Source organism: Antechinus flavipes, chromosome 1 (genome assembly GCF_016432865.1).
Source record: "Antechinus flavipes isolate AdamAnt ecotype Samford, QLD, Australia chromosome 1, AdamAnt_v2, whole genome shotgun sequence".
Classification (NCBI taxonomy): Eukaryota; Metazoa; Chordata; class Mammalia; order Dasyuromorphia; family Dasyuridae; genus Antechinus; species Antechinus flavipes.
Genome location: NC_067398.1, coordinates 546,349,295 through 546,376,984, shown reverse-complemented (window position 1 = coordinate 546,376,984; position 27,690 = coordinate 546,349,295). Strand labels below are relative to the sequence as shown.

The following is a 27,690-nucleotide window of genomic DNA, read 5'->3' as shown; positions in this document are numbered from 1 at the left end:
GAGGAGAAGCAGCTGTTCGCAACAGCTGGGGGGCGGCGGTGTCTACTCCAGGTGGGGACCCGGCCAATCGCAAGCGCCCGGCCCGCCCCCCTCCCCAGCCGGGCTCCGACCCCCCGGCATGGGAGGGGAGGGGAAGAAAGATAGTGGAGAGTAACTCAACACCCAGGACCATCCTCCGCTCTTAGGGCCTGGGGAAGACAACAGGGAGAAGAGCAGGGAATCCGCGGCTTTGCCATCGGGCCGGAACACCTCTCCCATAAGTAGCTGCTGCAACTGCCTTGAGTGACCGCCAGCTCTTCCTGTTCTTTGGGCACTCAGTAGGGTCACTCCTGGAGAAGATCAGAGCCCCCACCCAGGAGATCTCTTTCAGATAAAAATCTACCTTCAAAAGCACCTCTGTCTTCCCACCCTGTTGCCTGTGGAGAGTACCTCGCTTTTCATTTTGGGCTCCCTGCCGGGTGAGTGGAAATAGATTGTATTTGAAAAATTATATCTATATGTATTCGTATGCATAAGTGTATATATATATCACCTACTAATAAGAATTGAGAAGCGAGGAAAAGAGGAGAGTTTGGACTGTAACTGGCAGGGGGGAACGGGAGACGAGCGTGGAGCAAGGCTACAGCCTGAGGTTGCTTACGACTTTGGAAACCCCAGGACCCTCACCCCGGTGCTGAGATCTCTCAGGAGCTGTTCTGACGCCCACCATCCCCAACATACACGCACGCACGCACACACTCACACTCACACACTCACATTCGTACACATACATACACGCGCACGCTGCCCAGTTCTCCTCCCCCCTCCTCACTGGGCTTGCCTTTGGCTTCGGCTGGACTCGAGAGGGTGAGGGAAACGAAGGGGCGGAGGGGGCGGCGCAGCAGCAGCAGCCACAGCCGCAGCAGCAGCAGCAATCGCCGCCGCTGCCGGAGCCGGAGCCGGAGCCGGAGCCGGAGCCGGAGCCCGAGCCGGAGCCGCGGGGAGAGCGGGAAGATGCACACCACCCAGAAGGACACCACATACACCAAAATCTTCGTCGGGGGGCTCCCGTACCACACCACCGATTCCAGCCTGCGCAAGTACTTCGAGGTCTTCGGGGAGATCGAAGAGGCGGTGGTCATCACAGACCGGCAGACGGGGAAATCCCGGGGCTATGGATTTGTAAGTAGGGGGGAGGGAGTTAATGAAAGGAAGGGGTAGAGATCTCGAAGATAGAGAGAGGGGCTGAGAACGAGGGGGAAGGGGAGAACAAAGGCGAGTCCCATCTGCCAGAAGAAACTAGGGATCGGGTAGGAGGAAAAATAGGGGTGACCAGTAAAACGATGATTCGGGGCGGGAACTGGGGGGAACAAGCTAATGTAATTCGTACAGGCTGAGCTGAGCTGAAACTTTTTTCGGCCAGAAGGAGTGAGGTAAAGAGAATGGAAAGGCCTGTCTCCCACCTCTTGGGGTTCCTTAGGGAGTAAAAGTGTGGAAGCTGTGTTTTTGTGGCGTTGGGGGGAATTTGGTCTTGCAAGGAAAAAAGTTAAATCATCTTTGGAAGGAGGGGCCGGAGGAGGAGGCTGATGACCAGGAGCCGCTACCCTGGGAAATGGCTTTTCCTGCGTTGATGGCAGCAAGTTTAGCTGCCCTATGGCTTTAGAAAAGTATGCTGGTCTCATGGCGATCCGATTGGATTAGAGAGAGGGCACTCCGAAGGAGCTGCTGCTGTCTGTCTGTCAGCCCTCCCAATCCCAACTTCTCTTCTCCCACCCAATCATCTGTTAATTTCTTTTTTTAAACCTTTTTTTTCAAAACTAAGTGCTTTAATATAATCAAGTCTTGTGGCTAGTTTCCAAAACACCATTTATGAGGCATGGGAGCATGTCTAATTAGAGTTGAGCTAACTTATTCAGTCAAGGTCAGTAAGTTGCCTAAAGTTAGCGAGGTCACCGAGCTCCCAAGCAGAACATCGAACAGCGTATTCTGGGAGAAGCTGATGGGGAAGGTTTCTTCTCTCTTAAATGGGACGTTTATTTTAAACAAGTATTTTTCCTGGCCTAAGGATGGGGATCACCAGCAGTGCCAGGCAAGGGGGGAATGTTAAGACAAGAAAGATCAGGATTCCAAATCTCTGCTTTCTCGGAGCAGTGCTTTGCAGGAGATGTTTTTTGTTTGTTTGTTTTCCTTTCTCTGAAATGTAAAAGGGATCATGATAAAGAAATGTGTGATGACTGCCTCTGTGTGACTGCTCTGTTAAGTTTCCTTCCCAAGTTTAATTTGTAGCATTTATGTGTATGTATGTTGCTAAGGTCACCATGGCTGACAGAGCTGCTGCTGAAAGGGCCTGTAAGGATCCTAACCCTATCATTGATGGCAGAAAGGCCAACGTGAATCTGGCATACTTGGGGGCAAAACCCAGGATCATGCAACCAGGTGAGAAATTAGTACTTTCTGATACTTATGAAGAAAGAGGCCCTGATTCAAAAGACAGAACTTTCCTCAGAACCTGTTGGTTTATTGTAGAGTGTACTTTTAATTGGTCAATCTATAAAGAAAACTTTTTTTCACTTTAATAACAAAAGAAGATATATGTAAACATTTTTCCATATATACAAATACATTGAAGTGTCTGTAAAAGTATAATCTTAGATGAAAAAGAAATATTATTCCAGATGACTTTGTACAGACCCAGATTTATATGACATGCAATTGCTGCTTATTCTTTTCATTTATCTTCAGTTACAACCTTATTTGTGCCAAATTTTTAATCGCAGGCTGGATACACCTGTTTACCTAATACTCTTCTGGGCTGCTTCCCTTCTCATTTGACATGTGCTTGGGGAATGCAAACTAATCTGAGCACTAGCCTAAACAAACCATAAGTAATACAGGACATCTGCTAGGGGGGAAGCACCTTGTGTATTATAAAGCAGAAGTGATTATTTGATAATCTGCTATTCAGGCTTATTCAAAATTCTCCTTTCCACTATTTGAATGGGTAATTGACAATAGAGGATATAATATATGTAATTTTAAGAAGTAAATGTTTATGTTTAAATGCATAGATTATAAGATTCTAAAATCTTGAGTATAGATTTCCACTTCAATCCATACTGTATTCAAAAAGACTTTTAAAAATGCCTTTAACAATGATAAGTACCAACATAGGGGTAGATAACTAATGTGCAAGCAATTTGATGGACCTATTTTTTCAACAAAAGTGAAACAAAATGTATATCATTAGTACATTGTGAAAATATACCTATTAGAAAAAAAAGAAAGAATTTGTTTTATTAGATTTTTTTAAAAGTTTTTGTTCATAAAATCTACTCATGATATAGAGGAGGATCACTTCATCAGGTGATGAGACCTGAATCTGTATTTAGAGGACCTGGCGTCAAAAGCCTGCTTTTGTCAGTTTACTAATTATGTGACTTTGGGCAAATCACTTTACCTCCTTAAATTTCCTCTTCTGTAATGATGAGATAGGCTCTGGGATCCCTTTGAACTCCAAATCTATGATTCATTGACTATAAACTTGCATAGACCATTGGAGTCCTATACTAAGTTCAAAATAGTATTACAAATATTGAAACTCATAAATTTAGAATGCCATCAATTTGAGTATGTCTTTATATGTATATGTGGGAGTATATATTTATGAATATAGATAGGATATTTGTGAGCAAATCAATATGAGGTACTATTGTTGTGCTTCATTAAATTCATAACCACTTCATTATGACCTCTTCCTGAGCTCTTTTCACATATGTTTATGCCAGTGAAACTTTGCACATAATGAATACTCTGCTTTCTGTCAGTTGTATTCATTTTTAATCATTTATTTTTAAAACAAAATCAAACTAGTGTACTGTATGAAACTTTAAAAACTTGTTTAAATTTGGGCTTGTCAGTTTCTGTTACTCCCCAGATAAAGTTTTGTTGATAAAAAAAAAAAAAACCTGACTTTAAATTAGTGTATCTAATGCAAATAGAAAATGAAAGCTGCCATTGTATATTTTATGTATAACAGTAATAAGTAGATTTTGGAATCTCATATAGAGAATGTAATATGTTTTGTTGTTAGGTTTTGCCTTTGGTGTTCAACAACTTCACCCAGCTCTTATACAGAGACCTTTTGGGTAAGTCAATCAAACAGGTTCTCCAAAGTTCAAGTATATCATCTATTAGTCTGCCTTTGTCACACATGGACAATATCATCCTGCCACTGAGTTTTCTTGATTTCTCTTTTTAAAAAACTGTTTTGCTTCTTCATGGTGATGCTATAAATGTTTTTAGATGAGTCAAGTTATGTGATCAAATATGCAGTCCTCCAATCCAAACACCTCTTAAGCTTATGACCTAAAAAAAGAGGTATGACTTGTATACAAGCACCGTACCCCCATCAATCTTCTAACTCTTCAGCTTGTCTCAATGTTATTTATCTCTTTCTAATCTGACAGGGATCGTATACAGTTAAGCTAACTGATCAGAAGGATATGATGATAAGATGTGGAATAGTTCTGTTTGGAATTAAACTCTGTAACCAGTAGACTCAAACACACGAGCTAAGATGGTGATTAACGATGCATGTATGTTGTTGTTTTATTTTTATAATAGTCAATAGACCTCCGTGTGCTTTATTTTATTTATTACGGTAATGAAGTGGTGTTGATAGCTAAACGTGTGCTTTTTATTTAATTGAAAAGAGCTGTAGTGAAAAGTTTTTTGGGGGGGAGCTATTTTGTTTTGGTTTTTGGTGGTGGTGTTGAGGAGTGTTGTTGACTTTGACTTTGCCATGGGGAGCAAAGGGTCTTTTTTTTCCTTGCTTTTAAGCTGTAGCCTGTGACTTCTTTTTAACCATATTTTTTGTAGTGAGTGCTAAAATGTGTGACTTCACTATGTAAGAAAATAGATTTACTGCTTGCATGTTCTACTTTCTTTGGGTTGGGGTCAATTTTTTCTTTTTCTTTTCTTTTCTTTTCTTTCCTTTTTTTTTTTTTTTGGTGGGTATGGGGACCTATCTCTTAACCACGTATGTCTGCTTAGCCTTTTCTAATTTGAAGCACCAATTCTTTCCATTAGATTTAATAATCAGACTATTTTCATTATAGTAGCACTAATATTCACTTCACACATCTAACTTTGGGGAAGCCTACCTGTATTTCTTGAATCTCTTGATTTTGTGATCAGCAGTGGTCTGTAACTCAGCTACCTGCTTCCCTCTCTTACAGACAGTATATAATGCTGATGCTACCCAGCTAATTTTTTTATTACTGCATTCTGCCTTCTCTAGACTGCACCTAGCACCTGGTGTGGATGTCAGAAGTTAAGTTTCCCATTTGGTTAAGGAGAATTGTCCCCCAACTAATGATTTCTTAATGCCTAATCTGAGTTTACTGCATATGTGTGGCCTGGAGTGTTGGAATCGGGCTGTGAAGTTAGTTCTATCTTCTCTGCTTTCAGGTGTATACAGGATGAAACAGCTGCCAAGTTGCACTTTTAGTGATTTTTTTTTAGCCCTCATCTTCATTACCTGAGGGTCAATCCTTTTTTTTTTTCTTTTCTTTCTACTTAAACTTACTTTTTAAAAAATTTAAGTGAGGGAAGTATAATGTAATTGAAAGGTGACTTTTTATACTGATAGCCACTCATCAATAGTCTTCCACACTAGCTTGGAGATCAACAAAAAATAATGAACTCTATATAGAATTCCTTGTGCATGTTACTAGCATTTTTACTCATAAATAATAGAGAATTATGGGAAGTAATTTGTCATAATTTGACAGATTTTAGTCTGTCATTTTGAAACCTTATGTTAACCAAGCAAAATTTTATTAATTCCTACTAGATATGCCATATAGTATTAGACAGTACTTGATAACAGAGACGTAAAAGGCATGTTCTGTATATTCAAAGAGCTTATAGTTTATGTGCAGAGATAAAAATAACACCCCTAAAACAAAATGCTAAATTATGTGACATATCTGCTCAAAAAAGTAAGATCATTATTGGAAAGAATATTGGAGAAGGCACTGTGCAGGTAATGAAATAAATGAATTTTAAAAAGGATGGGTAGAATATGAATTGATGGGTTGGAGGGAAACATTTCAAGGTGGAGTTGTAAGAGAGACTTTAGCAAAAGGAAAAAGTGGGAATGAGTTTGACATGTTCCTGTGGTAGCAATAAGGAAATCAACTTGTTCTTAGCAGATGGCAAATATTGGGAAGTCATGAGAAATAAACTTGATAATAGGATTATGATGAGATTGTTGGCCTTAAAAGTCCGTCCCAAGAGTTTGGTTTTATCGTATTAGGTAATTGGGAGCCATTGTATGTTTTTGAGCAGAAGATTATCACTATGAGCTTTAATTGAAAGTGCTCCATAGAAATTTAAATACAACACATTTTCAGTTGTAAATTTTTATTTTTTACATCTAATATCAGATAATAGCTACTTCATGGTGATTATTAATTGTAAAAAAAATCTACTAATGGCTAAAAAAATTATTCTACTTAACTTCACTTAAGCCAATACAATAACAATAACAATATTCAGTACTTATTATGGGTTAAACACTGTGCACTTATTTACAAAAGATATAGATTCGAGATAGAATTAGTCTTCTTACTTCAGTGAATTATTCTGCTGTTCAAGCATTCTTAAATTGAAAATAAGCTTGTTTTTTCACAGAATGGTTACTTATAAAAATTGCTGTACCTAATTGAATAATGTTATTTCAAATTGTGATAAGTGGTACATTTTTTATGTCTGTAAAATAAGTTTTTGATGCTAGTTGTATAGTTTGAAGTAATAACTTTACAGTTTTTATTTGACATTTAAATGGTTTCAAGTGTACTGTGGATCACTAAATACCAAGTTCCTAACTGAAGTTGGGATAGCCATCTGATATGTGGAAACCTGTGAACTCCACAGAACAGTGTTTTGTTCTACTTTATTTAATTTTAGAATAACGTTTTGTTAAGCTTCTTTTGCTTTGTGTATAAGGAAGATTTTTCTTCCAGGGACCTTGGAAAGGTTGTAGTGAGGCTGTATGGATTGGGAGTAGAAAAGTTCAAAACACCGTTGCCCAAAGTGTATGCATTGCTTCATTTTTGCCTCTGCCTCCTGGGCTTCTACTTTGCAAGATTGAACTGAGGAAGAGAATTCATAAAAATATGTTCAGAGAGAAGTCCATTATATTCTGTGTAATAGCTCTCCAGTGCAAAAAAAGGGTTCTCCTCAGGGGAAGAATATTGCAAATATGCTAACCCACTGCGTAATCTTACCCTCTTCCTAGAAAGGGTTTTTTTTTTCTTCTCATAATTCAAATTCATTTATTAATTCATTCAACAAGCATTTATACAGTATTTACTATATACCAGGTCCTATGCTAAGTTCTGAGGCTACAAAAAAGAAAAAGAAAAAAAGGACAGTCCCTGCCCTCAAAGAGTTTAAATTTTCCTCAGTCTTAAGTGATTTTATTCCACAATTATTCATATGCCACCCAAATTCTCCTTTTTTCCTCCTCACTTGCTATTCACAGGCGGTCTGATACAGACTGCTGACATGTGTTGAGACAAGTTTACTTACTCATTGGCATAATCGAATCAGGGAAAAGCTGTTCTCAATGGGAAAAGATTGTCTCCAGAGACTGGGATACTAAGGGACTCCCCTAGTAATGTAATTCACTGGACACTTCTGTTTCTTAAAAGAAAAAAAAGTTAATAAGCAAATGCAGAAAAAACATATCTTATGACACAAACTTAAACCACATTTCCCTAGAGCAAAAATCATTCAAGTCAATAATATAATCAAAGATGCCAGCCTATTCACTACTTTAGCTACTTTAGGCCACTAGGAATCTAGTGGGGTTAATGTTTCAGTATTAGTGAGACCCATGCTTGCTGGCCTTTACAGCAGATACAGCAGAGTTTTCTTTGGCCTTATAAAGACATTTTACTCTGCTTGAAACCCTTGTCTCATGACATGATCAAAAATAGCCCCACTGCAGCCTGTGCTGTCAATCACCCATGTAAAATAGCATGATAGTGAAGAGTTGGTAGAGACTAATATAATGGAGAGAGAGAGATGATCCACAGGGATAACATTTCATAATGCCGCCTGTTACTTTTAGTGAGATTAGTTGCTTAATTTAGAAAAAAATTACAAGTGTATATGGGCAGGGCTGTGTGTCTAGTTTTTAACAAACAGTCAAGAATATCTCTAAGTGTCCTCCAGAATACATGGATGACATGGTTCATTGGCATGAAGAAGGAACTACAACTCTAGTAAAATTCACCGTATTTTCACCATTAGAATAAACTTATTTGTTTTTTGGGCTAGCATAGAATAACTCCTGGAATAAAGTTAGTCTTTTCACAAATGTTCATCAGCTTTGGTATCTCCTACGAGTATTGTTTAAGACAAACTTTGAAAAAAAACCAAGCCATGATTTCATTGGTTTGGGGTTCTAATAAGAGAATTCCTGAACACCAAGTTTAGAGATAACCATTGTTTGAATTTCGAGTAGATTTTGTGGATTTGCTAAATTTTGGAGGGAATTCTGGTATAATTTCTCTAGATATCAGTAGTGTTTTCCACTAGTGGTTATATTGTACTAAGGTGGAATCAATAGGTCATATATTTGTAGTTGTATTAATTAATCAAATTTCAGTATTAAGAATTGAGATATGCAATTTTTGCAGCTCACATTTTTTTAAATCATGTGAGCTTTATAAGTGAGATGGAAGTGTATATGTTTCTTGTGTATAATTTAACTAGCTGCTTGATTTCACTTGACAGGCTATATCTCAGTTTTTACATGGTGTTATGTAAATAATGGACTTCATCTCTACAAGTACATACCAATGGAGTGTAAATGAACAAAGCCAAACCTTCTTTGATTTGGAGAAGAAAATGGAGAGTTAGAGAATGTGCAAAGAGATGTCTATTTAGATGTCATTTTATAAATCTTTTAAAAATTCTTATATTTTAGATGCATTTAGTTGTAACTCCCTTTTCCTACCCCCTCTTCCTCATCACTTCCCCCAACCCCTCTGTCTGTCTTGCATAGAGATAAACAAGCTGGCTGACATCAGTTGCCTGATAGTCAAACAGGTTTGATTGACCCCTGTGTCCTTAAAATTCTACCTTCAAAAAAAAAAGTGTGCTGCACTTCTACTTGGGAACCACTGCAATGAATGTTAATAGCATTTCTGTAGCTTCCCACAACAGCCTCTTATATAGAGTGAGCTGCACTACAATTCGTTTGAAAAGTGTGATTCTGCCGTGATTACCACACCTGTGAACTTTTAAACTTTTTTTGTCGCCTGCATTTTTTATTTTTATTTTTTTTATTTTTAATAAGGGTGACTGAGGTTGCAGAGAAATTAATGTGTGCTGAGTCTGCATAGCAATTTTAAGTAGGGTTGCCATGATAATTAAATAAGGTCCATTTTCCAGTTTAAATATTTGGTTGAAATTTTCTTAAGTGATTTGATATTGGCAAACTAGCTCTCATGCTTTGGACCTAATTGATGACAAGGTACTTTTTAAAAGTCCAATGTTTGCAACTGAGAATTTTTCTAATTGTCAGAATCCTTTTTTTCTCTTATGGAATGATTTTGATTTTTTCCTAAAGTCTGAATCTAATATTTAAGTTGAGAACCATTTATTAAATGCCTTTAAGTGGAATGATAAAATCCTGAACTTTGACTTATTCCCTTAACTATTGATGAGGCTATTAATTCATATTTGGTGGTATTGCGTAAACAAATACAAATGAGAATGCTATCATGATGTGTTTAGCTCCAGTTATTGTTGGCTTCTTTTTCTGAGTACTATGTATGTTTTGGGCTACTGCCAGAGTGCATTCATTGGACTGCTAGAATGTAGCTATTGTGGCAACCCTATGCTCATAATAACCACTAAATTTTGAGTTTGTTTTACTTCTGAAGAACAGATCTTTTGCACATAGGAGCTTACCATGATCTAACTTTCTTTTCTATTTCTCAACAGGATACCTGCCCATTATGTTTATCCACAGGCTTTTGTGCAGCCTGGAGTTGTAATTCCACATGTCCAACCTACAGCAGCTGCTGCCTCTACCACACCTTACATTGATTACACTGGAGCTGCATATGCACAATACTCCGCAGCTGCAGCAGCTGCAGCAGCAGCAGCCTATGACCAGTACCCATATGCGGCATCTCCAGCTGCTGCAGGATATGTCACTGCTGGGGGCTATGGTTATGCAGTCCAGCAGCCAATCACCGCGGCAGCACCTGGGACAGCTGCTGCAGCAGCAGCAGCAGCCGCCGCAGCAGCAGCATTTGGCCAGTATCAGCCACAGCAGCTGCAAACAGACCGTATGCAATAATGAGTGACCAGCCATCTGAAGAGAGTTGAATTTCTTTCTCTATTTTCCCCCAGCCTTCCAATTTTAAGTAGGTAATAAGGTGGTTAACACTAATTAAGCAGCTTTAAGAAAAGTTATGCTACTGCAAATCAGGAGATTTTTATTCCACTGTCTTTGTACTCAAATCATGTTGCTATGGGGAAAAGGGTAAGGGCCAGGGGAGTAGAAGGAATTAGTTTCAGGAGTCAATCCAGGAGACACTGAATAAACAATGCACTGCCATGAAAAGACTATACGAGTAACAATAGAACTTCATTTGACAAAATAAAATAAAGGGGTTTTTGTTGGGGGGGGTTTAAATAGTATCAGGGACGCAAACTGCCTTTTTCAAATGAGAAAATGTTGTTTTGAAAAAGTTAAACCAGGGAAAAGAAATCAGAGTGAGCAATATGTAGCTTATATGACATTTAAAACATATTTTAAAGATAATTAAAGCACTGACTGTCATTTATTGTTTTCACTATGGCCTATAGAACTTGTTCAAGTAAGAAAATGATTTTCTTGCTGTCTCACAATGGGCATCAAACAATCCTGAAGAGCATGGCCGCTCGGTAAAATGGTGGACAGGCACCAAAGCTATTTTCTCATCTGTCCTCTGGATGAGTGGAACTATGGAGCAAGTGATGTGGAATTAATGGGTGCAACAGCTGTACAGACAATCAATAACACAGACAGTTCTGGAAAGAACACATCACTTGTGCTTGTTTGATGAGCTTGTCACATTCTAATCCCTCTCCCCATCCTGTTTCAATTTTGGGAAACTTTTAACTGCTGGTGTCAGCTATTCTGATTCTGAAATAGGATCAGCCCTTTACTACAACAGCCTTCTCTTTCTATTTATTACGTTGACTCGTGGCTTGTGAATAAAGGCAGGAAGAAGTTTGCAGAATTTGAACCTTTGAGAACTGTCTTAAGGAAATTTGTTTTTTCCTTTTTGAAATGATTTATATGACTTTAATATCTGTTACAGAGTCCTATTTAAAACTATTTATTAGGGAACTCAATAAGTAAGACAAGAAAGTTCCTGAGACTACAGTTCTTCAAGGGTTAATGATATGTGGTTTATACTGTGCCTTAATTGTAATGCTATTTAAAAATATTTATTTTGAAGTTTTACGATGCTGCACTCTAAAGAAAGGAACTTTAGATGTGACACTGTAAAATTATGTATTCATCTCATGGCATAAATTATTTAGTAGGTTTAGATGTAGCATATTAAATATTAACCTATTCAGCTAAAGATGTTGACTTAGATTTATTTAAATTCAGTATGTGCACTGTACGAGAGGATACTCTTAACATGAACAGAGTTTAGGTTTTTTACAGGATGTGTTGTTAGTTTCATACTGCTTCCTCTTCAGTATTTTGCTCATGTAGATCTACTTTCCTGGTAATTCATTAGTCCAATTTCCCCACTATTTTTACGTAGTTTAAAATGCTGCTTTACATTTTTCTTGTGAAACTACAATACTTGCAATTTTTATTCTTAACCTAAAGCGAATAATATTTTACACTGTATTGGACTTTTTATACTTGAACAATTTCATACAAGGGAAAACAGGATAGCATTTTTATGGACTTTATCCATTGTCACTGGATTTATTTTAAGTATTCTAAATACTAGCCAGTGTTATATAATGTAGACATGACTCTCCTGTGCATATTATTTATTCAGTATGTATATTGCTTTATAACATTTCAGATCTTCTAAACTATTCACTTGTGTTAAATATAATTTTAAAAAATCTACTGTTGCATTGTCTATAATTATGCAATAAAAGTGAAGAATGTCTCCTTTTAACTAGAGTCTAGTCGTGATTTATATCTAAAACTCCTAGTGGACACACAGGTTTCGAGAGACCTGGCTTGGGTTCACTGGCATAAATTTCATTAACTTATGACACAAGTCAAATCCTAACATAATGAATGCTAATTTGGATGATTTGGTTCTGAAATTTGTAACATTTGATTTTACCAAAAAAGGAGGGCAGGGGCATCAACTGGGGCTTGTAATTTGGGATATGTAGTGATGTCCCATTATAATGGCAATGGTTAAAAGAAATCAATTTCCCTGTAAGAGAAAAATTGAGAGCCTAGTAAATAAAGAAATATGTCTGTTTTCTAATGTTAATATGACTCCAATGATCACTAGGAAGTCGTTATGCTGGTGAAATTATGGATCTGGCAAAAAAAAAAGGGGAGGGGAGATTTTATAGAGATTGAATATTACATTCAAATAGCTCTCGTCTAGCATCTTGGAATTTGACAAAGATTTATGAATGTTTTCACTGGTTGATTATACTATGGCTTATTGGTGTTATTGTTTACTTTCATGTCTCAGCATAAACTTGTGTCCTTAGAAGTTACATATTTCCAATGTCTTAACTGACACATCATTAGATTCAATAATTGAGAATGAGGAAACATTTTTTTAGATCTCCCAACAACACATTAGATGTTGATGATGCTAAATAATGTGTTTTTCTGTCATCTCTGACTCTTTGTGACACCATTTAGAGTTTTTCTTGATAAAAATAGTGGAAGAGATTGCTATTTCCTTCTCTAGGTTATTTTACAGATGAGGAAACTGAGGCAAAGTTAAGTGACTTACCCAGAGTCATGCAGCTAGTACATATCTGAGCCTAGATTTGAACTCAGATCTTCCTGACTCCAGGTCTGTTGCTCTACCCACTGTGTCACCTAGCTGTTCCTTGCTGAATAATAAGCACTGATGATACTAATTTGAGCATTTGAAAATGAAAACTCATCTCACTAAGTTCCTCAAGTAGACATTGGAATTATCTGATTTTATTATTGTTAAAAGATGTCTAGTCTTACTGAAGAATGTCTCAATAAAGCCACAGGTCTACCTCCACATAACTGTATTTCTGTTTTCTTTAACTTATGCTAAAAGCTCTTCTCAATAATGAGACAATTAAGGCCAGTTTCAATAATCTTTCGATGATGAGAACCATCTACATCCAGAGGGAGAACTGTGGGAACTGAGTGTGGATCACAACATAGCATTTTCACTTCTTTTGTTGTTTACTTGAATTTTATTTTTTTCTCATTTTTTTCTTTTTCATCTGATTCTTCTTGTGCAGCAAGAGAATTGTATAAATACATATGCCTATATTGAATTTACATATATATTTTACTATGTTTAACATAGATTGAATTACTTGCCATCTAGGAGAGAGGGTGGAGGGAAAGGAGGAAAATTGGAACACAAGGTTTTGCAAGGGTCAATGGTAAAAAAAAATTATCTTTGCATATGTTCTGGAAATAAAAAGCTTCAATAAAAATAATAATTAATGCCAAAAGAAATAGCTTAATAAGATTCAGGTTGGAAGGTGTAAAAAAAGGCTTTATAAGCCTTTCATCCCAAATTCTCATTTTCTAAACCTAGCACAAGAGAAAGGGATAATAGCTACACCATCAAATTGAACTTTGCCTTGCTGCCATGCTGAATAGCCCTCAGTAAAAATCAGCCCTAGTGTTAACCCAAAGGTGAATTTTATCTTGCTCACTCCTACTAGATTTTTATGGAGTGTTGAATTGTATCTATGGTTGCTACTACTCTGTAATGCCTACTGTGGTCAAACTCCTGATCTAGCATAGTTTTCAAAAGATAGAAGAGAATGGGGAAGGAAGATGCAGATGAATTTTTTAGTAAAGGAATCAACATTTTGTACCTTTGATTCAATAAATGTTTTTCAATAAATAAATCTCTGCCATGTGTAAGGTTTGAGATACCAGGTGACCTTTCTTTGCTGTCATCTATTCTTTCTAGTTTCTGGTGAGACTCCAACGAGATTTTGAAATAAGGAGAAACTGAGATTAGAAAATTACTAAATTTGCTTTCAGTCTTTTTGTCCCTCAAACAATTTTAGCCTGTTTCCATGGAAAGTCCAACTTTATTTTGTTCATGCATTCAGACAACTTAGAAATGTATTCATTTTTGGTACATGTCACAAATCAAATTTTTGAAAACCTAAAGTTGACTTTGGCTAAGTAATTTTACATTTCAGAGTTCAATTTCTTAATATAAAAAGTAAGGATGTTCTTTCTGCTCATATATAGTTTCTCACAAGATAGAAGTGGAACAATAAAACATATAAAAGAATTTCAATATGGCAAGCCCTCATCTCCTGCGATTCTATCATCTTAAGTTCTATTAGAGGAAAAGCACTTTCTTGGACTACTAGAATATCTGTTCCTAGAAGTTTTTACCTATACTTATACACTACATTAATATATGTGGACTTCATAACTCTGAGGAGAAATCTTTTAAAAATATGGTTCCTTTTCAAATATATATATATTTACAAATGAGGAAATGGAGGCCTAAAGGTAAAGTGACTTGCTCAAAGTTGAACAGCTGGCTTCCATGTTCTGTCTTTTGTACCATATTCCTTCTAATGTGTGAAAGAATCTTGTAGTCCTTGAAAAAAAAAGCCTATAAATCAGCAGATTATTACAGAATCTCAATCCCTTCGATTTCCTTGCAAATTATTTGGTCCCTCCCTAACAATGTCTTCACAAAATCTAGCCTCATGAACTTTCCCTCCCCAACTTCTTTTTTTTTGTTTGTTTGTTTGTTTTTGTTTTTGTTTTTTGGTGTTGGTGAACATTAACCAGAAAGGAACTTTTTGACATTATGCAGATACTACACAATCTCTGTGTGGTAGGAGGACTAAAGAGTATATTGGGAAGAGATAAGCTTTTCAATACTATGATTTCATTTATGCTTATTTTTGCAATATGTAGAGGATTGTAGAAAGAGGATGAGAAAAGAAGGAATCCAGATCAAAATAATTTGTAAAAAGTATTGTTATATAATCAGTTTATGCTACTTTTTGCTAGATCCAGAATAACTGATAATTTTTATTGGTAGAGAGAGTTTCCTCATTGGAAATTCCTTTTGCTTGTGAAATCACAGATCTGAAGTTGGATTAGAGTAGTAAAGGACATCATCCCAAATAGAGGATCACAAAAGGAAATGGCCAATCCAAGTATTGCTCTGTTATCTAATGCTGAAATACTCAGAGGAAGACTTCAGCGCATTGGATGGATTCCTTATAGAAGATTTATAGAAAGAAATTGGCAAGAGTCACACATGAAAAGATCACAAAACTGGGATTGACATCTGCATTGCTGGAAGGCATTTTTACATTGATGAGATCATTGATCCCATTGAATTACTGAAATGTAAAAATAGAGTGGGGCCATCTGAAGACACATCATAATTTAGAAGTATTGTGAGGGATGGAGAGACTTTGAGGATAAACTCATGAGATTTAGAACTGGAAAAGACCTGAGAAATGACCTAATCCTATATCCTTAATTCTATGACAAGTTTGAAATGGGTTTAAAGCAATTAGGTTTATGGTTTTCTTCTTTATTCAATATATATATATATGAAAAGGAATCATAGTTTTTGAGGATTTCTCCTCAGAGTTATGAATCCTACATATATTAATGTAGTCTATAAATTTAGGTGAAAATTTCTAGGAACAAATAATCTAGTAGTCCAAGAAAGTGCTTTTCCTCTAATAGAATTTAAGATGATAGAATCCCAGGAAGTGAGGGCTTGGCACATTGAAATTCTTTTATTTGTTTCATTATTCTACTTCTATAACTAAAGAGATACTCAGCCTTTTCTCCATAATTTACTGGGAATGTAAACAAAAATTATTATTTCTAAGGGCACAAGCTATTATCAGGAAAACAACCATGGGCATCTGTTACATTGCATCTCTTTCTCAATCACACCACTGCCTGCTCTCTGTAGATCACCTGACAAGTTTCTTACTTGATGACATTTAGAATAATTAGTAGCAAGTTACATGGCCTTGCAGAGAATACAAACCTTCCTGGTGCAATCCTGCTAATAATTTATGAACATTAATTCTTACTATTAAACTGACTTTTATCAGATATATTTATTCTTGAGGATCAGCTGGAAAAAAAAATAAGATATTTTCCCAGGAAAAGACAAAATTGCAGAGGAAATGATAACTATCTTCAAGTTTTGAAGATCTGTGTGTGGAAAACATATTAGATTTGTATTACTTGGCCCAGAAGAAAAACTAGGAGTTATGAGTGTAGACAAATAGGGGTTTGATGAAAAGGAAAACTTGCTAACCATTAGAACTTTCCAAAGAATGGGTCTTCAAAAGGAGTGGCTTCCTTCAAGTCCCAGCTAAAAATCTCATTTTTACAAGAAGCTTTTTCCAATCTTCCTTAATAATAATACCTTCCTTCTAAAATTATGTTCACTTTATCCTGTATATATTTTGTTTGTGAGCTTCCAATCCATTGGATCCATCCAATGAGCTGAAGTCTTCCTCAGAGTCTTTCAATATTAACAATGCTAACACAAAATCACTTGGGTTGGCCATATGTTGTCTCCTGCTCTTCCACCTACATGACCAGCCCATCTTATTTTGTGACCATCTATCTGGAATAATGTCCTTTACTAATCCCAGGTCTGTGATTTCATTATTAAAGGAATTCCCAATGAAGAAACTCCTTCTACCAATAAAAATTGTTAGTTGTTCTGCACCCAGCAAAAAGTAACATAAAGTGGTTGTATAGCAATATTTTTATCAAATTATTTTGATCCTGGTACCCTCTTTTCTCAACATTTCTTTCTACAATCCTATCATCCGACACATTACAGCAATACATGAAAGTAAGCATAAATGAAATCATAGTATTGCATCTATCTTGTTGGTGAGCTTCTTTAGGAAGAGATTGTCTTTTGCCTTTCTTGATATCTCTAGAGATTAGCACAATGTAAATTCTTAACTAAGTCTTTTTTATTGTTGTTTGCTTGTGGGTTTTTTTTTTTGTTTTTTTTTTTGTTTGTTTGTTTGTTTGTTTTTTGGTTTTTGGTTTTGGTTTTTGCTGAGGCAATTGGGGATAAATGATTTGTCCAGGGTCACACAGCTAGTAAATGTTAAATGTCTGAGGTCACATTTGAACTCAGGTCCTCCTGATTTCAGGACTGCTGCTCTATCCATTGTGCCACTTTGTTGTAATCCTTACAAAGTGTTAACTCACTAGAGTTGATAGAGACAATAATTATCTAATTTAGCATGGTTCAGTATGAATGATCTGATCTTACAAGGAGAAGTTATGGGCCAGAACTTGAAACAAGGTACTGATAGAAACACTGCTTATGTTCACATCTTTAGAGAGCTCATATAAGCAAGAAGCTCCCAGGGACAAAGGGCACTCTGGGATAGACACAGAGGCACTCTGGGAGAGCCAGGAGCCTTCTCTCAGAGGCAAGACAGATTCATTCCAACTTTCAGCTTGGTGCTGGCTGGAGATATTTGGAAGAAGAGAAGCTGAAGCTGACAGAGCACTCTGGGAGGAAGCCCACAAGCCTACTCTCTGAAGTGGAGTCAGATTCATTCCATTTTCCACCTTTGTGCTGGCTGGAGGCTGAAGGACAAACCTTTGGATTTGGAGGGAGCTCTTGGAACCAAGCAGAGAGATAGGCCACCAAGAAAACTAACCAGGCTATTTTGGAGAAAGCAATAAAATATCTGAACTTTTAACACCTGGCTGTATTTGGAGTGATTGTTACTCTGAACCTAAACTAAGGCTGCCTCCAAGAAACCTGCTCCGAGAGAACCATTATATTTTAAAGAAGAGAACATGATATTTTGGCGCCCAATATGGGGCTGGCAGTAAGTTCTTAATAAATGCTTATTGACTGATGGACCCTCAATCTGAAGATCCTTAAACAAAGGCTAGATAATAATGCAAACTATTCATTGGAAAAACAAATACTAAAGCTGAATCTTAACTACTTGTAATCACATAATAAGAAGACAGGACTCATTAGGAAAAATTCTGATGTTGGAAAAGATTGAAGGCAAAAGAAAAAGGGGAAGGCAGAAGGTGAGATAGATAAATGGTGTCATGGAAGCAACAAATATGATTTTGGACAGACTTTGGGAATTAGTGGAGGAAAGAAGGCTTTGGTGTCCATGGGCTCACAAAGAATCATACGTGATTGAATGGCTGAAAACCAACAAGAAGAACCAATTGCTAAATATAGTATATGCATGCAAAATATGAATTGGACTATATGTCCTCTAAAGTTTTTCTCAACTCTGAAATTCTGTAATATGAGCAAGTGATCAACAATAAATATATTAAAATTCTCCACTTTTAACTGAATCTGACTAAAAGCGAAGTTTCTTCTCAATACTAATTAGCTGTTCTAGATTAGATATCACAAAATTACAATGACTTTTAGCCTTTACAGCTGCTATTGTGAAATCTTTGTCCCTAATAAACAAAGAGCATTTGTCTAGTTCAAAGCTTCTTGAATTTTTTCTATTCATGACCCCTTTTCACTAAAAAAAAATTTGTGGGTATATAAGTATATAAAATAAATATACAAGTCAAACATTTACTGATAACAGATCATAAAGAAGTTTATTTTAAAACAATTCTTTGGTATACATATAATTATTAAAGATGAAAGCAAATTTGGGTACTGATGAGATGGATTACTTGTTTATTTTTTACATAAAGAATTAAATTAAATTAAATTAAAATATTTTTTACTCTTGCCAAATGTTCTATGTCCCCGACATTCAGCTTATATGCAACCCCATGTGGGGTCATGACCCACAGTTTAAGATGCTTTGGTCTAGCTGAATCTCTCACCCTTGTATATTAATAACTGCTCCACAGGCTTTTCATTGAGGTTGATGTGTAATAATCTTCATGCTAGCTTTTCTGTTTTATTCCATCAGTATTTCCTTCATGGTAATGGTTTGAAAGCAATCTAACAATGAGTATTTCTGAGTTCCTCTTTGGATTTGGTATTAAATATATTTGATACTGATTTGGCAATTAAGAAAGAAATGAAGTTTAAAGGCAATGTAGAAGGAAAAGTTTCCTAAGTTGTGGTGACAGTTAAAAAGTGCAAAGGTTTGGTTGTTTGTTTGGAAGGCAGAGGAGTTCATAGACTTATTTTAAAATTTTATTTCATTTTTCAATTTTTAAAAAATCTGCTTTTGTCCATCCCATCTTCCTCATCAAAAAAGAAATAAAAACAAACAAGCACAGTCAAGAAAAAGAAATCCAGAATGGCCATATCCAAAAAGTAGATGATTCAGTCTGTATCTTGAGTCCATCACCTCTCTGTCAGTAGGTGGACAGCATGTCATTTAGTGAGTTCTCTGGAATTGTGGTTGGTAATTGAATTAATCAGAGTTACTAAAAGTCATTCAAAGGTTTTTGTCTTTATAATATTGTTGTTATGTAATATTCTCTTGATTTCACTCTGCATTAGTCTGGCACCATTCTCCTTCATCAACTCTTACAGGACAATAGAATTACATTTATACACCATACTTTGTTTAGCACCACCTGATAGGCACTACCTTAGTGTCCAATTCTACCACAAAATAGCTATTATAACAAATTTTGTACAGATATGTACTTCTTTATTTATTTGATCTCTTTGGAATAAAACCTGCAAATTCTAGCCTACTATTCTAAACACTAGACAAAGTTCTTATATTTAGAAAACCTTCCTTCCATATCTAAGAACTGGATTAAGGCTTTAATACCAACATCAGTCCAAGTCCATTTAAACCTTCCCTCTCCTTTATCAGCACTATCATTCCCTCCTTACTATTTCTTTTCGTTTACTTCCTTTGTGAATATACTTGGACTTCCCCAAAATCCTAACATTTACCAATGTTTGAAATCACTAGCTTTCATACTTTATACTGAAAGGTCAAAACTGTAATATGAAGGGCCCCAAAATAAGCTAATGGATTCAGTAGAAATACTGTCCCAGAAATTCCATGACAATGTTTTCAGGAGAGTTTATAAGGGGCTAGGACTCTTTTTTCATACAACCTCTTGTCAATTTTTGTTTAACAAGAACAGATATTAGACTTGTGATTTCATTAGTATAGAGAACTCCCAGGGAGGTAAACACCTTTACCAATTTGTGATGGCATCTTTTCTTCAATTTGTAGTCTTACAAAGGAATAGTTTCCTCCAAAGAGATCAAAGAAAGAGGGAAAGGACCTATGTGTAAAAAATATTTATAGTAGTTCTTTTTTATGGTAGCAAAGACCTAGAAACAGAAGTTGTGCCCATCAATTAGGAATAGTTGAATAAATTATCATATATGAATGTAATGTTCAGAGAAACTTGGAAAGAGTTTGGGTACAAAGTGAAGTAGAATCAGGAGAACAATTTAGGTTATAACAGTATTGTTTTTAAAAATGAGCAGTTTTGAAATACTTGAGACTTTTTCTTTTGCTGAGGCAATTGGGGTTAAATGACTTGCCCAGAGTCACACAGAAGGCTTGAGACTTTTGATCATCTCAGTGACCAACTGTGATTCCAGAAGACTAAGGATAATGAAGAATGATACCTACCTTCTAACAAAGAGATGATTCATTAACGATGAGAATGAGATACACATTTTTAGTGACATGACAAAATTGTGAATTTGTTTTGCTTTCCTCTGCTTATTCTAAGAATTTTGAATAAAAATTAATTTATAAAAAAGTTGCCTAGAATCCTAAGGGTTAATAGACATTCCTTTAGTTATATAAGCAGTAAGTTTCAGAGGTTAAATTTAAGCTCTGGTTTTCTCAATTCAAAGTTTAATTCTCTGTACAGTATGCCACACTGTCTTTCAAAAAAGAAAAAAAGACTAAGATGGCTTGCTGTCTTGGGGAGGAGGAAGGTAAAAGAACATAAACTCATACAAAAAATGAATGTTGAAAACTATCTTTACATTTGAAAAAATAAAACATATTTGGAAAAATAAAATGTCATTGGAAAAAATTAACAATAGTGCGTTAATAATAATTACTATTTCATTTTTATCCCATAGCTGTGACTTAGTATACTGAAAAATAAATGAAATAGTTCTAATGCTGCTATGAGGTAAAGAAGAAACTATTAGAAAATGAAAAGCCAATAAATATCAAAGTTTTATAGGTGTTTTGTGGAAAATCAACAATTCCTGGATTACTTGTGATCTAAGGGAGGGGGTGGAGGGAAAGGGGGAAAATTTGGAATACAAGGTTTTGCAAAGGTCGATATCAAAAATTTATCCATGCACATGCTTTGAAAATAAAGTTTTAATAAAATAAAAAGTAGTCTTTAATAACAGTGGATTGCTGATAAAAAAGAAATTAATAATTTCAAATATATCATAAATATTACTCTCCTTGCTCTGTATAGGTTAGTAAGAATTTTTAAAAGCAAAGAATAATAAGTTTCAATTGCCTATCCAATTCTGTAGAATTTACTTGTCAGTAATAGTTTCGCGAAGGAAAAAAACACCTCAAAAAAATCAAGTTTTGACTTAAAAATCTGAGAATATTGGATAAAGAAAAAGCAAGGTGTTAGAGAAAAGGCTCATAACCTGAAATGTATGAGGAATTTTTAAAAAATATATTTTGATATCTGTATTTCAGTGTAATTTGTTTCCTTCATAATCTTACATATTTTATTTTACTTATTTAAAAGCATTTATTCTGCGAAAGGGATCATAGGCTTTACCAGATGGCCAAAGGACTCCATGATACAAAATAAGGTGACGAATTCCTGAAAAGAATAGGATTCTGATTAATTTGAGGATGAGCAAAGACACTACAGGAAAAAAAAATCCAAAATCCAAAATACAGCAACAAGATTGGAAATGATTGAATGAGAGAGGGCAACAGAGAAAGAATCTCCTGATGTGGGTAAGACAAGAACAAAAAGAAAAATAGGCAAGTCTTTTGCCTTCTCCTTAAATATGTCTATATCCTGAGTGTACTGAGTTCTTTACAATTCTAGCTTTTATAACAGCTGCTTTCCTTATCTGCTTTGGCATCCTTTCTTCAGCCTACACAAAGCCACTTAGCTCTCAGTCTCTGCCTGAGATGGCCATGTCTTTCAGCTGCTTAGAGGCCACATCCTTTAAATCTCCCAGCTGCCTCTTACCTCTCAGACTCTGTTGCCTTCTGTGTGTGTGTGTGTGTGTGTGTGTGTGTGTGTGTGTGTGTATTTAATCTTCCCCAGCTGCCACTTTTTGGCTTACTGGTTGTCTCTTAGTTCTCTTAGAATGAGATATTTCAACAGGACTGTGTGGGGAAAGTAACAGAACAATGCATTTTCAAAATTAACCCAGAACTCTATTCAGAAGAATTTTACCTCAGCTTTCTTATGACCAATGCTCCATGAATCAACCCACGAATTTTTAAAGATCTTTAGGATACCACAGAGGCACAAATAAAGAAATTTGAGAAGCCCACATGGCACCAAATTGTCTAAAATGAAGAAATTTCACTGCCTTTGAACTATAGAATCTCTGCCTGCTCTGGCCTCATGGAGTTTATGTAACACCCTCTCAGTTGGATAAAATGCTAACCAGCATCCCCACTGTGTTCAGAAATATAAATGCAAAAAGCTGCAAAAAAATCATATTAAATTTAAAACTCGTTCACCCCCTGTTTTCCTGCTTCTTTTCTAACCTCCAGCTGAGTTCATCTTCCATAGTCACTGTGATTGCTATTCCACAGGATATTTCTGAAAATATTTTTTGAGGTATGTTACACATTTTCCAGATTTTTTCTTTGTTGGGGTTCATGAATAGGAACATAAATAACATCTGGACACTATTTGCTAACAGGGATTTGATATACCTCACAAGGAGCAGAAAATCAATGCTGATTGATTAATCAGCGTTTGTTAAATATCTATTATGTGCCTGGTACTATGTTAGGGGCCAACCTTATAAAGACAGAAAGGAAAATAGTTGCTGCCCCTATGGGGCTTATATTTTGTTGAGGACACAGTTGTGTAGATAGAAATACATACAAAATAAATACATGTTAATTTATTAGGGAAAGACACCAACTGCTGGGGATGGGTCGGAATGAGAAAACCTTCATGTAAAAAGACTGCATCTAAGCTGAGTTTTGAAGGATAATAGAAATTCCAAGAAATAAAGGCCAAGAGGAAGGGCATTCCAGGCATGGGAAGAGATAACCAAGCATATAAAGGTGGCAGATGGAATTTCATATGTGAGGAACAGTAAGAAGACCAGTTGGACTAGATTATATCATAGGTGAAGGGAATTAATTTTCTTGGTATTTTTTTTTACCAAAGCAATTGGAGTTAAGTGACTTGCCCAGGATCACACAGGTAGGAAGAATTGTCTGAAGCCACATTTGAATTCAATTCCCTGAATTAAGGGTTAGTACTCTATCCACTGCACTGTGTAGCTTCTGCATAATTCTCTAATGTGGTGGTGGTTTGTCCTTCTTTCAAGTCAAGATAATAAGATTAGAAAAAGAAACTGTAACCAAGTAAATCTTCATAATGGCAGGTCATTGGAAAAATGTGTAGTCTACTAACCATTCATAGGATGAAGCTCATTGAATTTCACTTTCTACTCAGGAACTCAGCCCCCAAAGCTACAAAACCCAAACCGTGTTTCCCTCTTCCCTTCTGTGTTAGATCATCCAACCACTTTTAATTATTTTTGCCTTAAATTTTTCCATTTAATGATGTGGCATGATATTAAGCTACTGGGTTTGGTTTGTTTTTTAAAACAAGAGACATTAACCAACATTGACTTCTGACAACAGTAAACTAGAAAGTTAATTTTGTCAAATTCATAGAGTGATAACATTTTATTATCAGAGAGCCTTTAGAGATTTAGTCCAACTCACTTATTTTACAGATGAAATAACTGAGGTCCAGAGAAATTAAATTATTTTCACAGAACATGAAGTAGTGCAGAATTTGGACCAGATCTCCTTACAACCTATGATTCCTTAGATGTTTATTATATCTTTGTCATACGCAGGAGTATATCTAATCATGGTAGGAACCAGAGTACCTAGAACCTACAAACAAGAATTTGGTGAATTGAATTTTTGAATTATGGCTTTGGTGGGCCGTTTTTAAAATTAGCAAGACTTATTTCTGATGCACAAGGTTCTCTTTGTGAGGTTTGTTTTTCAGTAACTGTGCTTTCTAAGGCTTCTGAACATAATTCAAGTTCTATGATAAATCATCATCATCATCATCATCATCATCATCATCATCATCAAATCAGAAAGATCCTTCCAACGCCATCTGCTGGTTCAACCTGCACTTAAAAATCTCCCCTGTACCACAACTTTGACAAATGGTTACCTAACCTCCATTTGAAGACTATTAGTGATAAGGAACTCACTATCTCCAAAGGCATCCCATTCTCTTTTGGAACTTCACTAATACTTAAAATTTTTTTCTTACATCATTGTTCTTAGTTTTGCACTCTGGAGCCAAAAAAACTCCACATCTGATGCCTTTTCTACATTATGGTTTCTCAAACACTTGATAACAGCAATCATCTCCTAATAATCATCTAAATATTCTTCATCACCATTGTGATTTTCCTCCAATTTGTCAATGTCCTTCATAAAATATGATAATCAAAACTGAGCAAAAATAAATACATAAATTAAATGTCTATCATCCTTCTTGTACTGGAAACTGCTTCTTTTAAGGCAATTTATTATTTCATCGAAACAATGAACATAAACTTGGACAGACTTTAGGAGAGAATGGAGGGCAGAAAAGTCTAGCATGAGTCCATGATGTCACAAAGAGTTGGACACAATTGAATGACGAAAAAGCAACAGCAAAAATGATTCCATTAGCTTTTTTGGTTGACATGTCTCCCTGCTGACTCGTGCTGAATTTCTAATACACTAATATTCTCAAATCTTCTTCATTCAAACACTTTTCTAGTCTAATCAAATATCTATGTGGTTGCTTTTTAGAATGCAATTTTTTGGGTGGCCATATTCAAGCATCTATTATTCTGATGCCAATTCTCATTCTCCAGGATTTTTCTCTTTTTTTTTCACCAGCAATCTTTTAATTCTGAAGATACCTTTATCCTACAACTCTCTGTTTTGATTGGCAAGTCCATCACCATTTCATGAGGTGTTCAGGGTATGCCCTCTTTGCTCCTAGATTCAATCTGCACTTCCCAGACTTTTCTACCTCCTTTCCCAGCACCCATACTGTTACCCTACCACTATTTCCAGCTCCCTTTTATGAGTTGTTTTCTTCCATTAGAATGTAAGATTCTTGAAGGTAGGAACTGTTTCTTTTTGCTTGTGTTTGTATTTCCAATGCCTAGCACAGTAGTTGATTAAAGTGCCTAATAAACACTTTATTAACCATCCTTCCACTTGTTTATCACCTATCATCTAGATCCATCCATCTATCCAACTATCCTTCCATCTACTGAGACAATAAAGTGACCCAGTAAATAAAGCTCTTGACCTAGAGTCAGGAAGACCTGAATTCAAATCCAGTCACAACTATGTGACACTGGGCAAGTCACTTACTCTCCATTTCCTTTTTGCCTCAGTTTCCTCATTGTTAGAAGTCTTACAAAATACTAAGACAATGGAATTGATAGAGACAATAATTATCTAATTTAGTATGGTTCAGTATGAATGATCTGCTCCTACAAGGAGATATTATGGGCCAAAACTTGAAATAAAGTGCTAAGTCACTGGAAGTGATAGAGACAATGATTATGTACTTAATACTTACTAGAATTCTACAGGGTTCACACCTTTAAGAGAGCATATATAAACTAGGAGCCTCAACCAGGATTCACTCCGGGAGATTCAGAAGCCAGTATCCAGTGGAGGAGATTCACAAGCCAGAGAAGGCCAGTCGGGCAGAAAGAAGGAAGACAGAGAAGTGGTGGCAGGCTGTCCTGTGGAGAACACTGAAACCAAGATCCAGAAGGCCTCCAGAAAACTAGCCGAGCCCCAAGTGAAGGAGATAAGATTTTGAAGGAGACAATAAAGGATTTGGACTTTAATCCCTGGCTACATTTGGAGTGATTATACTGAACTGAAATGAAGGCTGCTCCCAGAAGCCCCCCAAGAAACCTGCTCCCAGAGAATATTATATTTTAGAGAGAACATTACACCTCATCTCTAAAATGGGGGTGATAATAGCACCTACCTCCCAGAGTTGTGAAGATAAAATGAGATAACTTTTGTAAAAGCACTTAGCACAGTGCCTGGAACATAGACACAAAATAAATATTTCTTCCCTTCTTTATCAGTATCTAGTTTACATCTCTCCATTTTTTTCAAGTTATAGTTATTTCTTCCACATCAATACTTTCTCCATTGTAGTTTTGATATGTTAGGGTTGGCATATGAAATTAAATGAGAAGTTTTGGGGAATTTTATGGAAGGTACAGATGACACACAAACCCAGCAGACAATATAGAAAAAGTTTAGAAACTCAAAAATGCATAAAGTCTATATATAGTATTAAGTAATACAAACCAAAATTTTACCATAAGATATTATAAGTCTCCCCATTGGCTGATATGAAGGGAGTGGCAGTAATGATTTATCTGAGTTTTCCAGATTACAGAGTGCTTCATTCCTAACCCCTGAAATTTGGAAGTGATAAATGTATGATTAATGATTATCATAAAATTTGATAATTGTAAAACATCTCAGTGGCCCTCTAATCTGAATCATCTACAAAAGTAATCTCCACTATAATATATACAAAAAGTGATCAAGTGATCATTCAGCTTCTACTTGATAATCTCCAAGGAGGAACTTTGACAAACTCCAAGAAACACCTCTTTTTAAAGCAGACCATTGTACCTTTGGATAGTTCTAATTGTTAGGAAGTGGGTTTTTTTTTTATTATTTGTTTGGTTAGTTTTGGGTTTTTCCCTAGACATCAAAGTTAAATTTGCCTTCCATCCATTATTCCTTATTCTGCCCTCTGAGCCCAAATACAAAAAAATCTAATCACTCCTCAACATGGCCAGCCTCCAAATATGAAAGAAAATTTATTATATATCCCATATACCTTCTCCAAGCTGAACATTCCCAGTTTCTTCAGAAAGGAAGGAAGGAAGGAAGGAAGTAAGGAAGGAAGGGAGGGAGGGAGGGAAGAAAGGAGGGAGGGAGGAAGAGAGAAAGGAAAAGAGGAAGGAAGAAAGGAAGGAAGAAAGAAAGAAAACAAGAAAAAGAAAGAAAGAAAGAAAAAGAAAGAAAGAAAGAAAGAAAGAAAGAAAGAAAGAAAGAAAGAAAAAGAAAGAAAGAAAGAAAGAAAGAAAGAAAGAAAGAAAGAAAGAAAGAAAGAAAGAAAGAAAGAAAGAAAGAAAGAAAAAGAAAGAAAGGAAAGAAAGAAAGAAAGAAAGAAAGAAAGAAAGAAAGAAAGAAAGAAAGAAAGAGAAAGAA

General features: G+C 35.9%; 1 protein-coding gene across 1 annotated transcript; it reads left to right on the top strand.

Annotated features, from left to right (window-relative positions):
- Window positions 1-702: 702 nt before the first annotated feature.
- Window positions 703-13,282, top strand: RBM24 (RNA binding motif protein 24). Its single transcript, XM_051970645.1, has 4 exons — window positions 703-1,161; window positions 2,292-2,415; window positions 4,070-4,124; window positions 10,003-13,282. Exons 1-4 carry the CDS (start codon window positions 994-996, stop codon window positions 10,361-10,363), a joined length of 708 nt encoding a protein of 235 aa, XP_051826605.1. The 5' UTR covers window positions 703-993; the 3' UTR covers window positions 10,364-13,282.
- The last annotated feature ends 14,408 nt before the right edge of the window (window positions 13,283-27,690 follow it).